The sequence below is a fragment of the Brassica napus genome, chromosome C7 (assembly GCF_020379485.1).
Source record: "Brassica napus cultivar Da-Ae chromosome C7, Da-Ae, whole genome shotgun sequence".
Classification (NCBI taxonomy): domain Eukaryota; kingdom Viridiplantae; phylum Streptophyta; class Magnoliopsida; order Brassicales; family Brassicaceae; genus Brassica; species Brassica napus.
In genome coordinates this window covers 9,853,336-9,877,064 of record NC_063450.1, presented here as the reverse complement: position 1 = coordinate 9,877,064, position 23,729 = coordinate 9,853,336, and the positions used below count along the sequence as shown (strand labels likewise).

Genomic DNA, 23,729 nt, shown 5'->3' with positions numbered 1-23,729 from the left:
AGTATATTTTAAATTTTTCTGGTTACAGAATTTATGAATCGAAATTATAATAGAAATCGAAACCACACAAGTGCAAATACGCTTTTCTTGTTTCACTATTGACTGACTACATTTAAAACTGGTCGAAACATATAATTTTACAATTAAATTAGATTAAATATCTCAGACTTATGTTTCACCATCCTAATCTTATGATTTATCCATGCTAAGATATTCTTCCACTATAATTAAATTACAGCTGGCTCGAATCAGCGTTGCTTACGTCCACCAATTACACACTCGTAGAAGGTCCATCGTAACGTGGGAGAAGTCACAACTCGACACGTGTCAACTGTCTTCCTCAGCCATCGATTGGGTTAGTAAAGTATACTATAAATGTATAAAATACTGTGAACAAAAAAATATAAAAGATCGATACTACATTTATATAAGTTAAAAATATTTCCTAAAAAGATCTCACGTGCCACGTGGCGAGGAAGTATACAGCTATTCACTTCTATATTATGTTGTTACACCAATCACGAGTCTTTCACACCCATCTTCTCTCTCTCTCTGCTCTCGAATTTTCAAAGTCGCCAACTTTTTTTCTTCCTCTGTATTCTTCGGCGAAGTAAATGACTTTCACGCCGATGAGGAGTGACCATGGAACCCTTCAAAACATGCTTGGAACAGATCTCAACGAGCTCGCTACCGCTGCTAAGAACCTTGCTAATCACACCTTCATGCTCACTGGTTTAGGCTTTGGTACTTCCATCCTCGAATGGATTGCTTCAGTCGCAGCCATGTAACCTCTCCCTCTCTCTCTCTCTGTCTTTTACTCACTTATCTCTCTCTTGCTTGGTTTCTTTATGCTGATCTTGTGATGTAATGAAATGCAGATACTTGTTGGTCTTGGACCGAACTAACTGGAAGACCAATATGCTCACATCACTTTTGATTCCTTACATCTTCTTCAGCCTTCCTTCTGTCATCTTTAGCCTTTTCAGGTAAACCAGATGCAACACTTCGATTTATTCTGAGATGTGTCTTTAACTTATAATGTCTTAAATTTCATAGAGGAGAAGTTGGTAAATGGATTGCGATTGTAGCTGTTGTTCTACAACTCTTCTTTCCTAAACACTTCCGAGGTTTGTTACCATTCTAAATAAAATTGATTCTTCTTCACTAGCTCATTGCTGATTGACACTTTCTCTGTTGTTGTTTGTAAGAATGGTTTGAGTTACCGGCTGCTGCGATCCTACTCATTGTGGTGGCTCCGAATTTAATAGCCTACACATTCAGAGACAACTTGGTTGGCTTGATTATATGCTTAGGAATTGGAGGTTACTTGCTTCAAGAACACATTAGAGCTTCTGGTGGATTCAAAAACGCATTCACTAAAGCTAATGGCATCTCCAACACCCTTGGGATTATTGCTCTTGTCGTCTTCCCCGTTTGGGCTATCATCTTTTAAGCAAACATCATTTCACAACTTCTCTGTTTCTTTTCCCCATTTGTGTTTATGCAAGAGTGATTTTTATGATTACTGTCTCCTCATAACTTGTCAACCAATCTTGTTTTAGTTTTACCCTCTTGACCTATTCACAAGTCGAGACTTTCAGAAATAAGAATGGTCAATGATGTGTTTGTTCAATATGAATTGAGTTGAGATTTGTCATTTGCAACATACATAGAAAGCTCAAAATTCTAGCTTTCTTCTTCCTCATCTCTTAGCTTGAGTGATTCAGCCATTTCTATAGCCAACAATGAAGATGTTTCTTCATCACCTGCTCTTCCATACCCGTCAATAAAAGCTTTATACGTCTCTTGGCTAGGTTTAAGTCCTCTTCCAACCATCTCAGCCTGAATGCTCAACGATCTATCCATCTTCCCTTCTTCACACAACCTCTTTATCAGCAACTCATAACATTTCCGACTAGGACAAAACTCTGATTCCCTCACCGCTTCCTTCACGATCTCCGCGGCTTCAACAACTCTTTCTTTGTTACCATCACACAATCCTTCCACTAACCCTTCAATGGTTAAACCCTCTGCTACAAAACTCTTACTTTCCATCTCCCTATAAACAACCATAGCCGAATCAACATCCTTCACTTTACAATACCCTCTAACGAGATGATCATAAGTTAAAGAAGTACACTCTAGTCCCTTCGACCCCATCTCCTCAAAAAGCTTCTTGGCTTTAGTAACCTCTAAGTTACTACAAAGGCCACCAATCATAGTGTTGTAAGCCACAACATCATGAACCACTCCTTTTAACCTCATCTCTTCCCACACCCTCTCTGCTTCAACCATCATACCTCGAAAACAATAGTTCTCCATCAAAACACTAAAGCTATAAACATTAGGAAAGCATCCAACCACTTCCTCCATTTCTCCCCAAATCCTCTCCACCATCTCTGTTTCACCTTCTCTGTAGAAACTCACCATCATCAAGTTAAAAGTGTTAACATTTGGCTTAACCTTCTTAGCTTCATCTAATCCAAACACTTCTCTGTATAGCTTATATCCAGTGGAAGCATCTCTACGCCTTGAGACCTCTGAGATCAAAGCATTGCAAGTACTAATCTGTAAATTGATTCCTCTAGACTTCAACTTCCTCATCACCATCACAGCACCATCGATCTCTTTCGAGTCGAGACACGATTTCACCAGCAAATCGAAGACGAACGGCGCAGAGCCACATCGATTGTAACTCTTGATCAACGAGCGGAACACTCTCGGGACGCGATCTTCGGAGGAGGGGATACGGAGAGCGAGGCGGAGCACGTCGCGAGCGTGGCTTTTGAGGCGAGATCGGGAGAGGATGTGGATTAGAGTTGAGCAGGAATCGACGTCGTGGGAGCAGAGAGAGTTGCGGCGGGTGAAGAGGAAGAAGCGGAGAGAGAGGTGCGCGTTGTTGCGGAGGCGGAGAGCGATGTCGGAGAATTGAGAAGGAGTGAAGCCGGAAGGGGTGAGTGATCGGAGAGTGGACCATCGGGATTTGGAGCGGTGGTGAGTGAGGATTGAGACGGCGTCGGTGACGAGTGGATCTGGTGGAGAAGTAGGGTTTGAGGGATCGGACGGTGGAGAAGAAACGGTGGTGAAGAGAGAGATTGAAGAGAAATGGGTCGAGTCGGGTTTGGTGTTTAGGGTCCGGTGGAGGATCCGTTTTAGTGTTGAGCTTGACATTCTCAAGTGAGTTAGTTATGTTTCAAACTTTTTTTGAAGGAATGGCTTTGGGGTACAGTTTTGTTCCAGTATTTCAGATTTTTTGTTCTAGATTCCACTTTAAAATCTACTAGACCTTAGACCCGTGCAAGCATCGAGTATGTGTTTTCATTTTTATATACGTAAATTTTTTTTTCTACATTGTTTTTTTTTTCGACCGGCAGCTATTCTATGACTCAAAATTGAGGTACTCTAGTTATTCAGACCGGAATAGAACAACCAATAAAGCAAAGAGATCTAAGAAAAGAACGAACATTCCTAGCTAGAAAATCAGCAATTTCATTATGCGTTCTTAGCAAGTAGCTGATCTTGAAGTCCGAATAACACATCTGAAAAATTTGAATGACCTCTAGTTTAGTTGATAAGTTTGACCATGCTTGGAGGTCCTTTATCATTGCAATCACGTCCTTGCAATCTGTCTCAAATCTTTAACATGTTGAATGGTGAAGCATGCTCTCCATTGCTCATTTTAACGCTTCCAGTTCCGAGTGTAATGATGTCTCACGCCAGTTCTGTGTCCCCATAAGTTGGTTTTTTCCCGTGCTATCCTTCCAAACCCATCCAATTCCGCTGAATTGATCCGTGGAAGTCCATGAACCATCCACCATACAACTATTATCCAAGCTTAAGGCCTGTGTTTCTTCAACAATTTGTGCATGTGGAAGAATAGGTATGGAATCTTTTGCGTTGTACCAGGCCTGACACTTACTCTCTGCATTTCTACATTGTTAATGGTAAGTATTTTTAACATTAACCATATTTTTAAGCGTTTATGGTTTTTTGAAAAAAATAATGGCAGGTCTTTTTCTTCCTTTAATTCTTTTACCATTTTTGCAGATAATTTCATAATTTTTAAAATCATATATTTGTTTGATCTTACTCCATAAAACTTTGTAGTATATATTTTAAATTATTTTTCACAAACAAAAATGTATATCACAAAATAAAGTTGCACATTCTATTCATAAATTTAGATTGAAAAGTAAACTATCCAGTTATAAAAAAAAGTAAAATTAAAATTTTAATAAAACACTTATGATATAAATTTCAATTATTCATACTAAAACAATATAGAGTTAGGTCATAAATCTTTCTAATTCAAAATTTTTAGCACCCCTTAAAATAAATAAAATAAATTTAAAAAATTGGAATTATAATTTCTATTAAAATAATTTTGTTAAAAAATATTATTCCGCACTATTATTGTTTATTCCTAGAGTTTGACCTGTGACCGTCTGAATATTTGTTTTCAATTAAAATTTTTTTTTTTGTACTAAATGGCATAATATATACTTGTAAATTAAAATGTATTATAGCATAAGTTAGGCCCGTTTTATTGAAGGGTGGACAGAGCACACTGTCCAGCTCGGCCATCCGCCGAGCTGGACCAATCCAGTTCGGCGGATGGCCGAGCTGGACCAATCCAGTTCGGCGGATGGCCGAGCTGGATCGACAACACGACAAGCTCGGCCATCCGCCGAACTGAACCAGTCCAGCTCGGCAGATGGCCGAGCTGGATCGAACACGCGACCAACTCGGCCATCCACCGAGCTGGACCAGTCCAGTTCGGCGGATGGCCTAGCGAGATCGACAACACGACCAGCTCGGCCATCCGCCAAGCTGAACCAGTCCTGCTCGGCGGATGGACGAGCTGGATCGAACATGCGACCAGTTCGGTCCAGCTCGGCGGATGTCCGAGCTGGAACGATTGTGCTTTCTTCATCACGTCCTCACAGTTCCCCCCTTCGGGATTAGAACGAACCTGCTCTTGTTTCATCTCGATCGGAGTCATCGTTGGAACTTTACAATTTAAAAACCGCAAGAACTCGTTCTCTCTAATAACATTCAGATTGATCGTATAAAATGACAACGGTTAGCTGAACACCTCAAATTGTCTACGCTATATGAGGAATTTGAATATTCTTCGGAATCGACGTCGTTTGGAAAGCACTCTTTTTATAAAATCGTAAAAATGCCTAAGTCAGAAAATGGCCAGACTGGGCCCAGAACGCGGTTAAGAGCCCACTTACAATTTTATACAAATCAAGCCCAATCGTTACGACGGTTTATCTTTCGTTATGCAGGAGAAGATAAAGGTCAAGTTCGGAGGATAAATGTGAAGTTTCCAAAGATAAACACGAATATCGAAAGAAAATGGAATATTTCCACGAAGCGATAAACTCGACCAAGTGCAGAATGGGAAAGAGCAAACCGCCTCTAGGAGGAGTATATAAGGACGTCGAGGTTGAAGAGGCAAGAGGACAATTCTTTTACTCTTAGAACTCTCTGCATTTAGAAACTTTAGGCATTATTCTCGACATGTTCTGTTTCTATGACTGGAGCCCGATTACCAGACGAACTCGCACAGGCAGTTCGATCTCTTGGTTCACTCTTTCAATCGAACTACGTTTGGCTTAATCCTCAAAAGGGGTACGTTGGCAGCCTTTCATAAGGTTCAGTCCGAAATCAATCAAAACCTTTTCCGTATCTTTTTCTTCTTCTGTTATCGAGCTGCGACTCAACTAGGTTTAAGGTTTTAGGTTGCTAGAACTAGGTAATTCGCTGACAGCTCTTGCGGCCGAAGCTTTTATAATCTCTTGTAACAACGCTCTTACGTGGATTCGAAATAAGATCTACCTTTTCTATAAATTTTTTTTTTGTTATCTTTTCATATTTTCCGCATTTATTAGGTCACTTGTCGTTGGCTCTCGCAGAGAATCCGAGACCTCAGAGAAATTTAGGGTTTCTTGACTTTCCTCCAATTACGGAAATCGATGGTGCAAATTTCAGTTCCCACATTAACTAAATCGCCTGTATTAAAAGGAGATAACACTTTATTATATTAGATCAAATTGCATCAAGTTATAAATTTTTTTAATATAATATTATGTACAAATATTTTTTTTTTATTATCAAACATCTATATTATAAAATAATATATTCTACTATATATGTAAATTAAAAAACATAAAAAAAAATATGCATGAAAATTGTTTATAAAACAAGCAGTTTATGAATTTATGTTAAACACAAGTTAAATCAAACACCCGCGCGGAGCGCATATCAAGTTCTAGTTATGTTTATAGTGTCTTTGTTCTTCTTAACCATATCCTGACACAATCAAAATTTCTACATTTTATAATTAAACCAGAATATATTATTCTTAGCACATTATTATCATTAAAAACCTAAATAGCTAAAACAAGTTTGCACATGGCACATGTAACAGTGAAGTTATCCTAAATATATTAATCATGGAGCGTTACAATATGTTTTCTTAGCCACGTGTCATCACGAAGATGATTATTAGAATTGTTAGAAAAATAAGTTGGTCCATATAAGCATATTCTATGTTTTTTATTAAAACTAACTATCAAATTAATTAGTAGTGCACAAAAGAATATTTTTCTTTCCTTAAATAAAAGCTACGGAGTTACCTAAAATTATTAATGTATATATGACAATTAATGCTTATGAATAATACATATTTGATAACAATTTTTGTATCCTCTCTCTTTTTTGTTTAATTTTACATTATTAAAAGAAATTAAACAATCACATTAAAGTATATAATAAAAAAATTCAGATTTATTCTTATATGTAATATTTTGAATTTATAAATAATGACTATAAATTATTAAAAATGGTAAAACTCCCACGTTGAAAATTTTGTGATTAATGGTTTAATTTTTTTTTTGTTCAAACAATACAAATGATCATATATGAGAGGGGTGGGCGTTCAGATACCTGTTTCGGTTCGTATCGGGTATTTAGAAATTTCGGCTATTTCAGTATAAAGGTATAGAACCCGTTAGGGTATTTCTACACTTCGAGTCGGGTTCGTGTATTTTATATTCGGGTTAGGATATTTTGGGCCAGGTTCAGATATTTAAAGTTTGAAAAAAATAAAAAAAATTATTCATTGTTTATGTTTTTTTTTTTGTATTTAAAATATACTTTTAACTTATCTGGTTTTCTAATTTTTAAAAGATTAAACTACTAATATGTTTAGAGATAAAACTTTAAAAATAGAAAGACACTAATTTAGTTGTTGTTTTAAAATTTTAGATGAACTTTTGTTAATGAAAGAAACAAGAGCTTGATATGTATTTTTAATGAGTAGCAAATAATTTTGTCTATAATTATATGTATATTATCTAATTTTGAGCAATGTGCATCATTAATATAAATATTTTGAATAAAATAAGAGAAGTAAACTAGAAATATTGGGTTAAGTATACTTATGTTTGGTTATCTTTAGATATCCGTTCGGCTTTAGTTGGATATTATCCATTATAGTTTGGATTTTACCTGTTCGGGTTCGGATATTACCCATTGTGGGAACCAAACTTTAGGCATTGGAGAAAAGTCAAGAAACCCTAACTTTCCCTGAGGTCCCGAATTCTCTGCGAGAGCCAACGACAAGTGACCAAATAAATGCGAAAAATATGAAAAGATAACAAAAACGAATTTATAGAAAAGGTAGATCTTATTTCGAATCCGCGTAAGAGCGTTGCGATTATTACAAGAGATTATAAAAGCTTCGGCCGCAAGAGCTGTCAGCGAATTATCTAGTTCTAGCAACCTAAAACCTAAAACCTGGTTGAGTCACAGCTCGATAACAGAAGAAGAAAAAGATACGAAAAAGGTTTTGATTGATTTCGGACTGAACCTTATGAAAGACTGCCTACGTACTCCTTTCGAGGATCAAGCAAACGTAGTTCGATTGAATGAGTGAACCAAGAGATCAAACTGCCTGTGCGAGTTCGTTTGGTAATCGGGTGCCAGTCATAGAAACATAACATGTCAAGAATAATGCCTAAAGTTTCTAAATGCAGAGAGTTCTAAGAGTAAAAGAATTGTTTCCTTGTGCCTCTAACTTTGACATCCTTATATACTCTTCAAGAGGCGGTTTGCTCTTTCCTTTTCTACCCTCGGTCGAGTTTATCGCTTCGCGGAAATATTCCATTTTCCCTCGATCTTCATGTTTATCTTCGGAAACTTCACATTTATCTTCTGAACTTGATATTTATCTTCCGAACTTGACATTTATCTTTTCCTGCATAATAAAAGGACAAACCGTCATAACAGTTCAAGCCCGATTTCATAAAATCATAAGTGGACTTTTTGCCGTGTTTTGGGCCCTTTCGAGCCGTTCTTCGACCTAAGCGTTTTTATGATTTTACAGAAAGGGTATTGTCGAAACGACGTCGATTTCGAAGAACAACCAAATTTCTCGTATAGCGCAGGCAGTTCGAGGTGTTCAGTTAACTGTGGCTGTTTTACACGAGAAATACGAATTTCCTTCAAGTGAACGAGTTCTTTGCGGTTTTCAAACTGTAAAGTTCCGATGATGAATCCGATCGAGACGAAACAAGAGTCAGTTCGATCCGATCACAGAAGAGGGAGCTACGAGAATGGCATGAAGGCAGCATGGTCGGTCCAACTCGTCCATTATGATCGGTCCAACTCGCCCATTTGGCGAGTTGGACATTGTGGTCGGTCCAACTCGCCCATTTGACGAGTTGGACGGTTTTATCTGTCCAACTCGCCAAATGGGCGAGTTGAACAGTGTGGTCAGTCCAACTCCCCCGTTTGGTGAGTTGGACGGTGCGTTCTTTAGTAAAACCGGCATAACTTCTGCTACAGGATGCTGATTGACCTCAGACCGGTGGCATTAGAAATCTAACTCAAAGCTCTATCTTGTGTCAGAAGATGGGCTCAATCAAACCACGGGAAGGTCTTCACCCATAGCTAAACATCTGACGCGTCTGTGCAGTTCTGCAGCTCATTAGGTTCGAACGAACAAGTCGGACATCTTGTTTGGTTCCGTGATCCATTTCTCTCGAGTCTTTTGCTCAGGAACTTTTGTCGAGAGTGTGTCGAGAGAATTTTCGTACTGAATTGCAATTTTTAGGCGTTTATTTCGAGATAACCGTTTTTGACCCCAACAATGTTTGCTTCTTGTTCTCGGTAAAATAATTCTAGAACGTCGTACAACCTTTTCAATAAAAATTATACGAAATTTATTTTGCGAGAAATATTTTCCGGGGACTTTTAGACATTGATTCCGTCGTGACCGATTTTGACCCCAACACCCATTTGGGTTCGGATATCCAATCTCTCCGAATTCAATAACCGTTCGGGTATTTTGCTACTTCAGTTTGGATTTTTGGATTGGATTCAGATATGGGTTTGGGTATCCGATAAAATGTCAAGTCCTAATAAATCATATGAATATGAAGTCTCATTAATAGATGATCATATTATATATATATATATTAATATCATTTGAAATAAATTATATACTATATAAAAATATTAAAATATATTAATTTCAAAATTTGCAGTGAAATATTATTGAGATCTTAAAATTTTAATTTAATTTTTTTTTTTTGAAATATCTAATATTAATTTTTTTTGTGATTAATGGTTTAAATATTTGTTACAACAAATATACAAATGTTAAAAAAATCATATGAATAGGAAGTGTCAATAATAAATAATTATATTAAAATATATTATATATCTATCTCAATATCACGAATTTTAATGTATACCATATAAAGTAAATAAAATGATTGTTTTGATTTATTTACCAAAAATGTGATTGTAAATAGACAAATGGTATTGGTCTTAATTTATGTGCTTACTTAAATGTATATACTTTTATATATACAAATTATTTTTTAAATAGGTGGTTTCTAACTTCTTATTTGATCCTGACAATCCTAGAAGCACACTTCTTCAAATCAAAGTTATTCTTAATATTGGAAGCACTATATATATTATTTCATTCAGATTAAATAATTTAGTCTTAATTTTTATTCCTATTTTTTAAAAAAATATTATGACAAGATTCCAATCACCTCCTTTTGAGTTTGTTCGAATAATGAGAGATTTGATCATTCGTCTAATATTTGTTTCTCCCTAATACCTGATATAGCTATTATAATTGTAAATATGAGAGATTTGAACTATTTATTATAAGTTTTTTGGTTTATCATTTAATAAATCAAACAGTTATTATTTTATATAGAGTTTACATGTACTAGAATGGTAAAGTATTATATATTTTTTTTTATCTGTGTACTCTTAAGTAACTAAACCTCAAAAGTGTAGGCTAATAAAATAAGTAATTTGTTTTGTTGTTGTATAATTAGATGATTTTTAGACCGAACTGGTGAATATATACTAGATTGACATTTATATTTCGAGTCCGCGGTTATATTATATAACAACTCGATATATTAGATTTGAACACTAACCTGTTAATAGAGTTTGCCGGTGATTTTCTTCAAAAATTTATTCTTAGATATGTATCTCGAGTAGAACTAATTTTTACAAATGTCTATCTTTTTAAATTGACACTTATGTAATTCACCGAATTCATAGAAGAATTTTAAAAAAGAAACTAAACTCATATCAATGAAACATAGACGAAAAAGAAAGTACAATTTTATAGAGGTAGAAAATGAAATCACTTATTGAGAGTCAATAATAAACAAATCGAGAGCAGAAAACCTAATCCGTTTTCGTCATTATAAAATCGATGTAGCCTATTTGGTTTTGGTGATTTGTGTCAGCCGCAAAACTTAATTTCCTTTTGTGTATATGAAGCCTTAAAAATAATTAAAATGAGTTGTAATACGTTAACTTTTCAACAACGATGATATATTTAAGAAACCAACATTTGTATTCGTCATTTTAAAATCGATAAAGATTGCTGTGTTGCAAAATGTTAATACCATTTAATGAACAATCATTATTATAAAAACTGGGGGCATAGGCCTCCGCGCAAGCGCGGAGCCAGATATGTTATTGATATATTGTGTTGTGTTGTTTTGCGTATGAGACTTTGCCGTTTGTTTTATTTTATATATATTTGTTCTCCGATGTTATCTATAATGGTGAAGATTGGGATTTACAGGCGAAACAACTCGATTAGGTTGATATAAAAATGACCAAATAATTCATATTTGTTGTTATTTTCATGGCTTATCTCCGTATTGATTTGATTAACCATTAGTGTTATTAGCGCTTTCATGTTTGAAGTTGAGGTTTATGGGTTTTGTTGTGATTATGTAGGTAGTTATTAGTATATAAATCAAATAAGTGCTAAGGAGATGCTGTAGTTTGTGAAGTTATTGAAACTGTGCAGTAGATGTGATTGTGAGTAGAATTGTGTATTATGTGTTTCGTGGGTTTTCTTTTTGGTAAACCTTAGGTCGCTTTGTGTGGCTAGAATACGTTGTGGTGAGTTTATGATTTTTATTTTATTTTTAGTGTTCAAATGGCATATTGCGAAGGTACGATTATATGTTTGTTGTTTCTTTAAATTTGTTTTTAAAAAATGTTTGTGGTTTTATATGTGTTGCGGTTAGTTTTTTGTTGTGGTGGTTTCTTTGAGTTCGAGGGAAGGTTATTTTAAATAATGCAGAGTTTGTAACTGAAGTTGCATCTGAAATTGAGATATAAGTATAATCATATGTGTTACGTTTAGCAACAACACAAACTTAATATAATTTGTTGTAATATTTTTCTCCTAAAAGGTTTTATTCTTTGTTTGGCTGAAGGAACTCTCCGAATTGTTTTCTTTTCAGAATATCAAAACATACAAACACTCCAAAACAACTCTTATGATGAAATGTCTTTACTTGAGTCAAAAACTTTGGCTAGTGGTAGTTTGAGAATTCATTCATCGTTTATCTCTTGCTTTCTATTGAACACATGAGGTTTCATTGGATTATTATACCTTAAGCAAAAGGAATCCGATTTTATATGTAACAAATACTACATCATAAAATTTAAGAATCAAGAATAACTGTGATTATTGTTTGTTATAAACATTGTGTATTACCATTAACCAAGACAAGAAGAGATGGCCCATCAGGCCACGACCAGGCTGGCCCATCAGGCCACGACCAGACCCAACCACAGCCGTTTCCAAGAGGAGAGAAAGTCGGCGGCTGAGGAGAGAGAGTCGGCCTATCCTTTGGCCGACCTTAGATCTAGATGTTTTCCATTTATGTGTTTTAGATCTTTTCCTATTTCATGTTGTATTAGGTTTTGGATAATTTCATTTTTCCTATTCCTTGTAACCCCTATATAAGGGAACACTTTGATTGAGTAATAATATACAGAGACACACGAAAATATTCAGTCTCAAACCCTTCGTTCACAACACGTTATAAGCACGATAGTCTCTAGACCCTGAGACAAAACCCTAACCTAAAATCCGTCACACATAAACCCTAAATCAGGCGGAACTTCAAATCGATCTATCTCTCCAACCCCGAGGAACCAGAAGACGAGCCACATATCAAATTGAAGCTCTAGACGAGAAGAATCTATCTGGGAAAACCGTTCGTCAATCCGATCTCAGACGCGCCCACACTCGCAGAAACAACAGACGGCGCCGACTTAGTTCTTTGGAACCCTAATCCGAACCAACAAGATTTTCTAGCCAATTTCAAATCATGTTGAAAGATAAGTTTATCATACCTCAGTTATTTGATGATACCTTGTTTAGAATATGGTGTTTCATGTAATCTAATACTCTTTGTTTAATTGTTTCATGAGCTGAAGAGGAGTTAGTGCGAAGAACCCTAACTTGTTCTTGCTTGAGTTCTGGCTTACATACATCTGATCAGATCCAGCCCTAAGGTGTTCCTGATCCCAGACGTCCTCAGCTCCCTGTTCAAAACAAGGCCAGCCCACGTTTCAAGTGAGACAGCTCGCAATCCAGATCAGCGTGCATTCGCAAAGGAAACAGCTCGTGATCCGATAGGAGCCAGCGTCCGTCCGCATGAAGGATAGAGTTTCATCATCTCTCTTGGTGGTCCGGTTCAACCCTTCAAACAGAGGTATACCGTGATCTGAGAACCTAGAAAGAACAAACCCTAAAATCCTAATCCATGATTATGGACTCCCTTTGTTCTTGATGAAACCCTAAATTGATATAACCTAGAATTGATCATCTCATAAATAACTAGATTAAAATCGATTCCCTAGAACATGTTTGATTGTTTGATTGTTTCTGATTTGAATTCAAGAAACCCTAAATTTGGAATCGTAATCCTAGAAACCCTAAAACCCTAAAATCGGTTTTGACTTCATCTGATCTATTGATCATTGAGGTTTCTAAATTAATTTATTGATTGATGATCTGAGATATTAGGATTGTTTGATAGATTGATTGATAAATCTAAATCTCTAAATTCGAAATCCTTAAGGCCTTGAAACCCTTAATCGGCTACTTGAAAGTTTTAAGATCCTAAATCTCGTTTTGATTTCCTAAAAGTTTTGAAATCTTAAATCTAATAAAAGTTTTAAAAGATTGAAAGTTTAAAAATGGTTTTTGAATGAGAGTTAGGTTGCTAGATTGATTGATTCTAAAATCTAGTTGAAACATTACCAACCTTGAGAATTGGTAAACTTGATATGTATTGTGTGGCATTGTGTTTTGTCATAAATCATATTGGACGACCGTAAGGTCTAATGCATTGCACACACACGTGGCCTTGAAGCCTTTTTGGCTTAGTGCATATCTATGTAGCCATGTGGCCAAGCATCCGGATGGTTATAGAAACCGGATTGCATAATGATCCAATCCTTAGGATTGTTGTATCACATAAATACCGTGAAGCTTAAGGCATCACAATGTATGACCGTATGGTCTAGAGAGACATCATATCTGAATGATCATGCGACCTTGTTTGTATATCTCATGAACCGATCTTTAAGATCGTTGTATCACAAGACATGGCCGTGTGACCTGACTCACACCATGATCGATTGTTTTCATAGATGCGTAAGACTTGTTTGTGGCCGAGCTTGTAAAATATCATGCGGCTACATGACCACATTTTGAACCTAAATTTTAAATGACAATGTGACTCAGATATCGAAAAAGGACTTGGTGATACAATCACCAAGGACAACAATGAGAATGAATTGGTACAGTATTCCATCATCTCATTGAAGGTCTAAAAGATCAGTACATCACTATAGAAAATCCACTAGACTTTTGGGATGCTTTACAGCATAGAAATTACCACCAGAAAACGGTGTTGCTTCCAAAGGCAAGAAATGACTAGAAGAATCTAAGATTCTTGGATTACAAAGTCATGGATGAGTACAACTCAGTCTTGTTTAAGACAGTCTCGATGCTGAGATTTTGTGGTGAAGTAGTAACCAAGGAAGAGTTACTAGAGAAGTCCTATTCCACATTCCATGTGTCGAAAGTCATACTGTAACAACAGTATAGAATAAAAGGCTTCACCACTTATACTGATCTAATTTTCAAAAGGACCAAATTTCGATACGACTAGTCTTATTGCTTTATGATTGCATTCGTGTTTACTTTAATCTAAGGATCATTCACGATTTATATGGAATTGGTTTTAAGTTCATTATATCTTGCCTGATCTTACTTGAACATATGAATGTTTTTACTGATAAAGAATTGCCTAAAGGGCATAATATCCAAGTAAGAAATCGTGAAAGTAGTATAGTGAGCCTAGTAAAGAAACTATGGCTAAGGCATTGTCTAAAGGACATTAGATACACCCAATAATATGTGACCCATTGAGTTATGATAATATGGTTTCTAAATAGAAACAATGGGCAAACAAAAGGAAACAAGTTCCTTCAGATTTTGAAAGAAAATCACCTAAGACCTTATAAGAAAGTGATCGAGACTATACCTAATGATCTCTACTGATTTAAACTATGCTATAAGATCAGTATGATGAGAGGCAAGAACCGTGGTGACCATATTGAGAAACACCACGAAATTTTACACTATATGGCATGATAGGATTAGCCATCCTAGTATAGAACTTGATGCAAAAGATTAATATTGAAAAGGCACAGAGTTATCCCGTAAAGATCTCACGTTGTGAAACATGTACACATAGGGAAACTCATTAGGCTTAATTATCCCAAAGCACCACGACCTTATAGTATGGTCATGAGGGGGAGAGAGGATAAACCCATGATCAATACTACAAGTTCGTGTACTATGGTCTAAACACCATGATATATGGCTCGGCCATTACTAGACCATAAAGGGCCATTACCCGGCCAAAGAGAGGCCATGATACAAACGGCCAAGTCCAAAGAGGCATGTGACTTGTCCATTACAAGACCTGGCCATGACTTGGCCGTGACTTGTCTGAATAGTGCAGGCTTGTTCACACACAGTCCATGACTCGGTCAAAGAAGCCGAAGAGACCATGAGAGACAACGGTCTGGCCGCAAAGGCCATAACCGGTCCGCAAAGGCCATTACCTATAAAAGGACTGTCCATTACCTATATGCTTGGGGACATTATGAATATACATGTACAGAATGATAATAAGCATCAGGCCATATAAGTGAGCATAGATATTCCCATCTAAAGAATGAATACGGGTCATTAAAACCAGACAAACCATCTTAAGAGATTCTGAGATAAAACCACCACATACATATATGTGCTGTCTAAGATGAAACCTCAGAAGAGGATTGGGAATATATGTTGGATAGGAGTAATACTTTCTCCCACAAATTCAAAGAAAGCTTGAGCCAAAACATGGGTGATTAAAATAGTGGCCAAGTACGGATTGCATGATCAAATGGATCCGACTATCCAAACATTAAAGGAGAAAGATTATAAGCTGGATAAAGAAAGAGTAAAGGAATGATAAGAATGGTTTTAACCATCATTGTCTTGGCAAGATCCTCGGACTATACATTATGATATAAGACGTCCAAAGAAAGATAATATAAAGATAGCCAATTGAGAAGCTAATCGAAATGCCAGACACTGACCCGGAAAAGAATGACTAACCAGCTTAGCACCAAACAAAATTTAAAGTCCTAGAAGAGACATAATCAAGTTGCTATAGAGTCTATGCAAGATAGACAAAGTGTTCCATAAGAGTAAAGAAACTCGGATAGAAAGAAAAGGTGCATAGACAGATCCGAAGTCATGATAAGAGAAACCATACCAGACATAGAGATAAAGGCTGGCCAGCTACACATCTAAGGTACCAAACCAAGAAGTCTTGGGATGCCAAGCTGCTAGGTAACAAAGGTCCTGGATAATGAAATCTCAAAGTGATCAGATCATGTCTGGAACATAGTGGAATCACATGAAAGTGTCGACACACACATTTGTATAAAGATACATAAGAGAATAGCACTTGAACATAAGCGAGGATCATGTACCCACGAATAAGTACTCATCATACAATCATAGAATCATAAAGATTATAAAGAATAGAAAGATAAACGTGGAGGTTCAAAGTATCTAAAGAGAGATGAGCGTATTGGCCATGTACATATACAGAAACGCCATCTGATAAACCAGTGAAATAGATGAATCTTGTGAGATAAAGAAACCGTGAGAGAGGACACATGATCACGTGGCCAAGAGTGTCTATGTCTTCATATTAACAGTATTAGATCATAGCTTGTTTACACAAGGTACTCACAGAGATCAAAGGAACAGATTATAAGGAGATGAACTCGTATGTGGTGATTGCTGCTACAGATTTTCGATATTAAACCAAGTCTGGTCATAAGAAAGAAAATAGATACACTAAATGTAGTAAGCAGCATATAGATCACTGGATAAGATAAGATAAGATAAGATAAGATAAGATAAGAGAACAGCTTTGTTCCTAAGCTGATTCATAGACTGAAGCAAAAGCAGCTGCATAAAGTATATAAAAGAAATTGATCACACATGATCATTGATCTTGGAGTTGTGTAAAAGACAATCCAATAACAGTCCATATACATATGAGAATTTATAAAGAAATTCCTTGTGCTTATACTAAACCTAAAGAAGGTTAGTAGATATAGAATGAAAATCTATGTGGGTGTCTGGCTAAAAACGTCCAGCACACCAGCTAAGAGCATCCGGCTCTCTGGCCAAAAGCGTCCAGCCCTCAGGCTATAAGCATCCGGCCCCTTCTACCAAGGATGTCCGACTCATATCCTTTGATCACGGCTAGTATAAAAGATCAACCAACAGGTTGTAATCCGACATCAGATCCCTTAAGGATCCGGGATAGCAGAATAGTTTACAGCTGCTGTGTAACCTACACAAGACTTTGTCGTGAGGATAATAGGAGATATTTGATCTACCCTTCCCGATCGGATACCAAAAGTATTGTAAGCCCGTGGAGTCAAGATCCATGACCTAACAATATATATTAAGCGTGTGATATGATCCACAACAACTAAGGTCATGAGACGCCATCATATGGCATTACCTAAGGCAAAGGAATCAATGTCCACATCCATGAGTGTGTTCGGCCTAAGAGCCACAACAAAGATTGATCATGAACACTCATGAAACAAGTAGTGAACATGTATAGACAAGGTCTATGACCTGGACATATATCGACCAGATTGAAACATGGTCGAATGATAAACCATATTTAGTATGCTGTCCATAAGTACTTGGTCTGTCCGACCTAAGTAAAGGAGTTTGATAAGTAGACAGTCACGTCTAGACTATGGACAGATGCAAACACGTTTTGCAAAGACCAACATGTGATTCCCGAGGATAATGTGGTTCACATTGCTTAGCACACATGCTTTAAACGGGACACTCAATGTCAAAGGACATGAGAAACGACCTAAGAGGTCTAAGTGGTCTTAATTACGGTGCAGTAATGAAACTGGCCGATTACTCCCTTCCTACACAGACAGGATAGATCACGCATCAAGATGCGTAGTATGTAGAACTTACACCGAGGTTCACATCAGGGGGAGTAGTGCGTGTTATACTCTTTTTTCTTCATCATGGTTTTGTCCCACTGGGTTTTCCTGATAAGGTTTTAATGAGGCAACATTAAGCGTACTACAAATCCTGTATGGTTATGGCATCCAAGGGGGAGTGTTATGAACATTGTGGATTGCCATTAACCAAGACAAGAAGAGATGGCCCATCAGGCCACGACCAGGCTGGCCCATCAGGCCACGACCAGGCCCAACCACAGCTGTGTCCAAGAGGAGAGAGAGTCGGCGGCTGAGGAGAGAGAGTCGGCCTATCCTTTGGTCGACCTTAGATCTAGATGTTTTCCATTTATGTGTTTTAGATCTTTTCCTATTTCATGTTCTATTAGGTTTTGGATAATTTTTTTTTTCCTATTCCTTGTAACCCCTATATAAGGGAACACTTTGATTGAGTAATAATATACATATATAAGGGAACACTTTGATTGAGTAATAATATACAGAGACACACGAAAATATTTAGTCTCAAACCCTTCGTTCACAACATTGTTTATATTTTATCTTTTTCCAACATGGAATTGGAAAATCGAGTTTTGATAACTAACAAAATCAAAAGCCAAGCCAATATTGTTCATCGTTGTTTGCAATGCAAGCCTTGCGTCTCTCTCTGTTCGATCATAATTCAACAAAATCACAGCTTTCTTCCAATAAACCAGATGTTTGTTTTCATGTTAGAGAAGAGACAAAAATCTTTAATATCAATGCTTTTATGAGAAATGTTTTTTTTTTTGTGCAAAACTTTTAAGAGAAATGTTAGTACCATGAATTCATAGAAAATTCAGAGAGAACATCAGTAAGATCTTGGCCGTAAGTCACTGACGTTTTTTATGGGAGATAGAAGAGTCTAGAAAATTTTACCTCACAACCCATAATCATATATATAAATATAATGCCACTCTTTTATGGGAAATAGAAGAGTCTAGTCATCCTACTTCTAAAGCCGCATGTAAAGACAGAGGGTTTTGTGTAAAGTGAACCTTTCCAAACTCTGATGTTGATATAATTGCCAGGGTTCGATTATTTTCGGTGAATTCGTTACAGTATTTGCTATTGATTGCTATGGGATTAACCTGAGAAGGAATGGTCTATCAACAAACATGAAAAAGTGATTATTATATTTTTAGGAATTTTTTTGACCAAGTACCGTATATAAACTTCCAGAAACATCGCCAAACTTTTCAATGACTCCAGAGACAGGGACATGAAAGCCATGATCAGGGCCGGTTATTAGGGGGACAAGCGGTGTGACTGTTCCGGGCCCAAGCCCATGTCCTCTCCGTATAATACTAATTAAGGGGTCCAATTTTTTTATAATATATATTTTTATATATAAAAAATTATAAATATAATAAATAAAAGTGAAAAGGGCCAAAATTATTTGATATGTATATAGTTTTATTTTCATTACAAAATATTACGGATTAAATTTTAAAAACATTTTAAACATTATCTACATATAAATTTTAGAGGATAAAAAAAAAATATTTTTCACCCTGGGGCCCGTAAGAGTATTGAGCGGGAGCTGGCCATGATAATCCTATAACAGTTTGTGAAGAAACGCATCAGTGACTGTAGAAGTGTTTTTTAGCCTTTTGAGAATCGTTATTTTAATACGGAAATAACTATTCTAGTTGTGTACCTGAGGTGCTAGTCGGAATATCACCAAAGATCCATCAAGAAAGGCATTTCGATTCACATTCTTCCCAAGGAGGCCTCTAATCGAAAACTTCCGGCCCTATCAATGTACAAACGATATTAGGATGTATTGCAACATATCAGTTAACATCATTTGCTCTGAGAGTTTTCTAAATATTCGCAAAATAACAGTTATTATGGTATATAGTAAGCTACTATGTAAACAGTTTTACCTTGATCCAGAATCTGGTGCTGTCCTCCACTGACTGGAATACCATTAATCGACAATCGGCAGCACATACAGCAACATCATCACGGTTCATGTATGCCATTGTTCTCGCACCAGGTTTCAACTCCCTTATGAAAAATTCATTGAATGTCTGCAAGTTAAAAAAGAAACACTTAGTCACTTCCTAATATGACTTTCATAGGAAAGACACATCTGAATGTAATGATGAAACTATAAATACGATCTCCTTTTCTACCTTGAAGTGCTGCAGAGGATACTTGACTTCAGCCATGTTTATTTGATCCTGCGACAGACAAAACCTCATTTCCAAACCAACACACATTATAGCTTGATAGAGAGAGTAGTAACTTTCCATACCTTAAAGAACTTAAGAAAGCTGGCAATTTTTAGGGCGGATTCAACTGTGTTCATTTTTTTCCCATGCTTCTCAGAAAGTTTCTGCAGAATCTCCTTTGCCCCTGGATCAAGAAGATATAAATCAAACCGTGCAAGCTTACGTTGTTAGAATGGATTCATGAAGAGAACGCGAAGCTTGTATGCACAAATGAAACTATATAATGATAATACAATAGCTTATCACATAGGTTGCATTTGAGAAGTAAAAAAATGCTAATTAGTTTACCTTGATCCATAAGTCTAAGCCCAAATTTTGGACTGGTAAATAGCTATCATGGACAGAACAATCTTTGAGTCTATCAACTCTTCCACAAGCCTCTTAGTCTTCCTGTCAATCACCTAAAGCAAGAAACGACAAAGACTTGGACACTTGAGCAAGAGATCATGAGACTTAACAAAAGAGAGGACAAAGAAAAGCATACCTCAATGTGAGTAGCACTTGAACCAGTATTCAAATCAACGTCATAAGTAGATAAGTGTTTCCATTCACTTAGTTTGAACATCCATCTGAACATAATAAATATGGTGTTGTTAAGGAGAATCTATTAGTTTATGCGTGGTTATTAAGTTTATAAGAAGGAGAGACTTCTCTCTCACCCACTAGACGCTTGTCTATCAGTCAAAAACCTACCAGTCATCACTTGATTGCCCGTTCCTTCGTCAAAACAGAGAGTCAAATTTGAGATGATAATAACAGAAATCTAAGAAAAATAACAGAAACCTTTGACCAAACGAAATTAAGGTTTTTTTTACCTCATCTTTTGCTAGAAGCATAATTCTGTTCTGTGGTTTCTCTTAGTCCCATCTCAGTATCTCCCAGAGTCTGTCCTTGCAAATTGTTGTCTCGCATGTATCAAAAAAAAAATTAAAAACTTACTTATACTTGTTCCTAAAAGAGACAAAGGAGATCAATCGAAAAGAATATTTTTCTTTCCTTAAATAAAAGATACGGAGTTACCTTAAATTATTAATTTATATATGATAATTAATGCTTATGAATAATACATATTTGATAATAATTTTTGTATTCTCTCTCTTTTTTGTTTAATTTTACATTATTAAAAGAAATTAAACAATCACATTAAAGTATATAATAAAAAAATTCAGATTTTTTCTTATATGTAATATTTTGAATTTATAAAAAACGACTATATATTATTAAAAATGGTAAAACTCCCACATTGAAAATTTTGTGATTAATGGTTTAATTTTTTTTTTTTGTTCAAACAATACAAATGATCATATATGAGAGGGGTGGGCGTTCAGATACCTGTTTGGGTTCGTATCGGGTATTTAGAAATTTCGGCTATTTCAGTATAAAGGTATAGAACCCGTTAGGGTATTTCTACACTTCAGATCGGGTTCGGGTATTTTATATTCGGGTTAGGATATTTTGGGTCAGGTTCAGATATTTAAAGTTTGAAAAAAAATAAAAAAAATTATTCATTGTTTAAGTTTTTTTTTTGTATTTAAAATATACTTTTAACTTATCTGGTTTTCTAATTTTTAAAAGATTAAACTACTAATATGTTTAGAGATAAAACTTTAAAAATAGAAAGACACTAATTTAGTTGTTGTTTTGAAATTTTAGATGAACTTTTGTTAATGAAAGAAACAAGAGCTTGATATATATTTTTAATGAGTAGCAAATAATTTTGTCTATAATTATATGTATATTATCTAATTTTGAGCAATGTGCATCATTAATATAAATATTTTGAATAAAATAAGAGAAGTAAACTAGAAATATTGGGTTAAGTATACTTATGTTTGGTTATCTTTAGATATCCGTTCGGGTTTAGTTGGATATTATCCGTTATAGTTTGGATTTTACCTGTTCGGGTTCGGATATTATCCATTGTGGGAACCAAACTTTAGGCATCGGAGAAAAGTCAAGAAACCCTAACTTTCCCCGAGGTCCTGAATTCTCTGCGAGAGCCAACGACAAGTGACCAAATAAATGCGGAAAATATGAAAAGATAACAAAAACGAATTTATAGAAAAGGTAGATCTTATTTCGATTCCGCGTAAGAGCGTTGAGATCATTACAAAAGATTATAAAATCTTCGTCCGCAAGAGCTGTCAGCGAATTACCCAGTTCTAGCAACCTAAAACCTAAAACCTGGTTGAGTCACAGCTCGATAACAGAAGAAGAAAAAGATACGAAAAAGGTTTTGATTGATTTCGGACTGAACCTTATGAAAGGCTGCCTACGACCCCTTTCGAGGATCAAGCGAAACGTAGTTCGATTGAATGAGTGAACCAAGAGATCAAACTGCATGTGCGAGTTCGTTTGGTAATCGGGTGCCAGTCATAGAAACATAACATGTCAAGAATAATGCCTAAAGTTTCTAAATGCAGAGAGTTCTAAGAGTAAAAGAATTGTCTCCTTGTGCCTCCAACTTCGACATCCTTATATACTCTTCAAGAGGCGGTTTGCTCTTTCCTTTTCTGCCCTTGGTCGAGTTTATCGCTTCGCGGAAATATTCCATTTTCCCTCGATCTTCATGTTTATCTTCGGAAACTTCACATTTATCTTCCGAACTTGATATTTATCTTCCGAACTTGACATTTATCTTCTCCTGCATAATAAAAGGATAAACCATCATAACTATTCAGGCCCGATTACATAAAATCATAAGTGGACTTTTTGCCGTGTTTTGGGCCCTTTCGAGCCGTTCTTCGACCTAAGCGTTTTTATGATTTTACAGAAAGGATATTGTCGAAACAACGTCGATTTCGAAGAACAACCAAATTTCTCGTATAGCGCAGGCAGTTCGAGGTGTTCAGTTAACTGTGGCCGTTTTACACGAGAAATCCGAATTTCCTTCGAGTGAACGAGTCCTTTGCGGTTTTCAAACTGTAAAGTTCCGATGATGAATCCGATCAAGACGAAACAAGAGTCAATTCGATCCGATCACAGAAGAGGGAGCTACGAGAATGGCATGAAGGCAGCATGGTCGGTCCAACTCGTCAAATGGACGAGTTGGACGGTATGATCGGTCCAACTCGCCCATTTGGCGAGTTGGACATTGTGGTCGGTCCAAATCGCCCATTTGACGAGTTGAACGGTGTGATCGGTCCAACTCGCCAAATGGGCGAGTTGAACAGTGTGGTCAGTCCAACTCCCCCGTTTGGCGAGTTGGACGGTGCGTTCTTTAGTAAAACCGGCATAACTTCTGCTACAGGATGCTGATTGACCTCAGACCAGTGGCATTGGAAATCTAACTCAAAGCTCTATCTTGTGTCAGAAGATGGGCTCAATCAAACCACGGGAAGGTCTTCACCCATAACTAAACATCTGACGTGTCTGTGCAGTTCTACAGCTCATTAGGTTCGAACGAACAAGTCGGACTTCTTGTTTGGTTCCGTGATCCATTTCTCTCGAGTCTTTTGCTCAGGAACTTTTGTCGAGAGTGTGTCGAGAGAATTTTCGTACTGA

General features: G+C 36.4%; 2 protein-coding genes and 1 pseudogene across 2 annotated transcripts; 1 reads left to right on the top strand and 2 right to left on the bottom strand.

Moving 5' to 3' along the window:
• The first annotated feature begins 505 nt into the window (after positions 1-505).
• Positions 506-1,633, top strand: LOC106445618 (cold-regulated 413 plasma membrane protein 1). The gene is made up of 4 exons (XM_013887202.3): positions 506-784; positions 879-986; positions 1,057-1,127; positions 1,209-1,633. Exons 1-4 carry the CDS (start codon positions 615-617, stop codon positions 1,451-1,453), a joined length of 594 nt encoding a protein of 197 aa, XP_013742656.1. The 5' UTR covers positions 506-614; the 3' UTR covers positions 1,454-1,633.
• On the bottom strand, positions 1,422-3,171 carry LOC106445617 (pentatricopeptide repeat-containing protein At2g15980). Its single transcript, XM_013887201.3, has one exon. It carries the CDS (start codon positions 3,169-3,171, stop codon positions 1,687-1,689), a length of 1,485 nt encoding a protein of 494 aa, XP_013742655.1. The 3' UTR covers positions 1,422-1,686.
• Positions 3,172-18,169: 14,998 nt separating this feature from the next.
• Positions 18,170-21,158, bottom strand: LOC125590319 (annotated as a pseudogene).
• Positions 21,159-23,729: the final 2,571 nt, after the last annotated feature.

Coding starts and splice junctions, on each gene's coding strand:
- LOC106445618 (XM_013887202.3), top strand. CDS start 615: ATGACTTTCACGCCGATGAGGAGTGACCATGGAACCCTTCAAAACATG. Junction 785..878: donor ATTGCTTCAGTCGCAGCCAT/GTAACCTCTCCC, acceptor AATGAAATGCAG/ATACTTGTTGGTCTTGGACC. Junction 987..1,056: donor GTCATCTTTAGCCTTTTCAG/GTAAACCAGATG, acceptor TAAATTTCATAG/AGGAGAAGTTGGTAAATGGA.
- LOC106445617 (XM_013887201.3), bottom strand. CDS start 3,171: ATGTCAAGCTCAACACTAAAACGGATCCTCCACCGGACCCTAAACACC.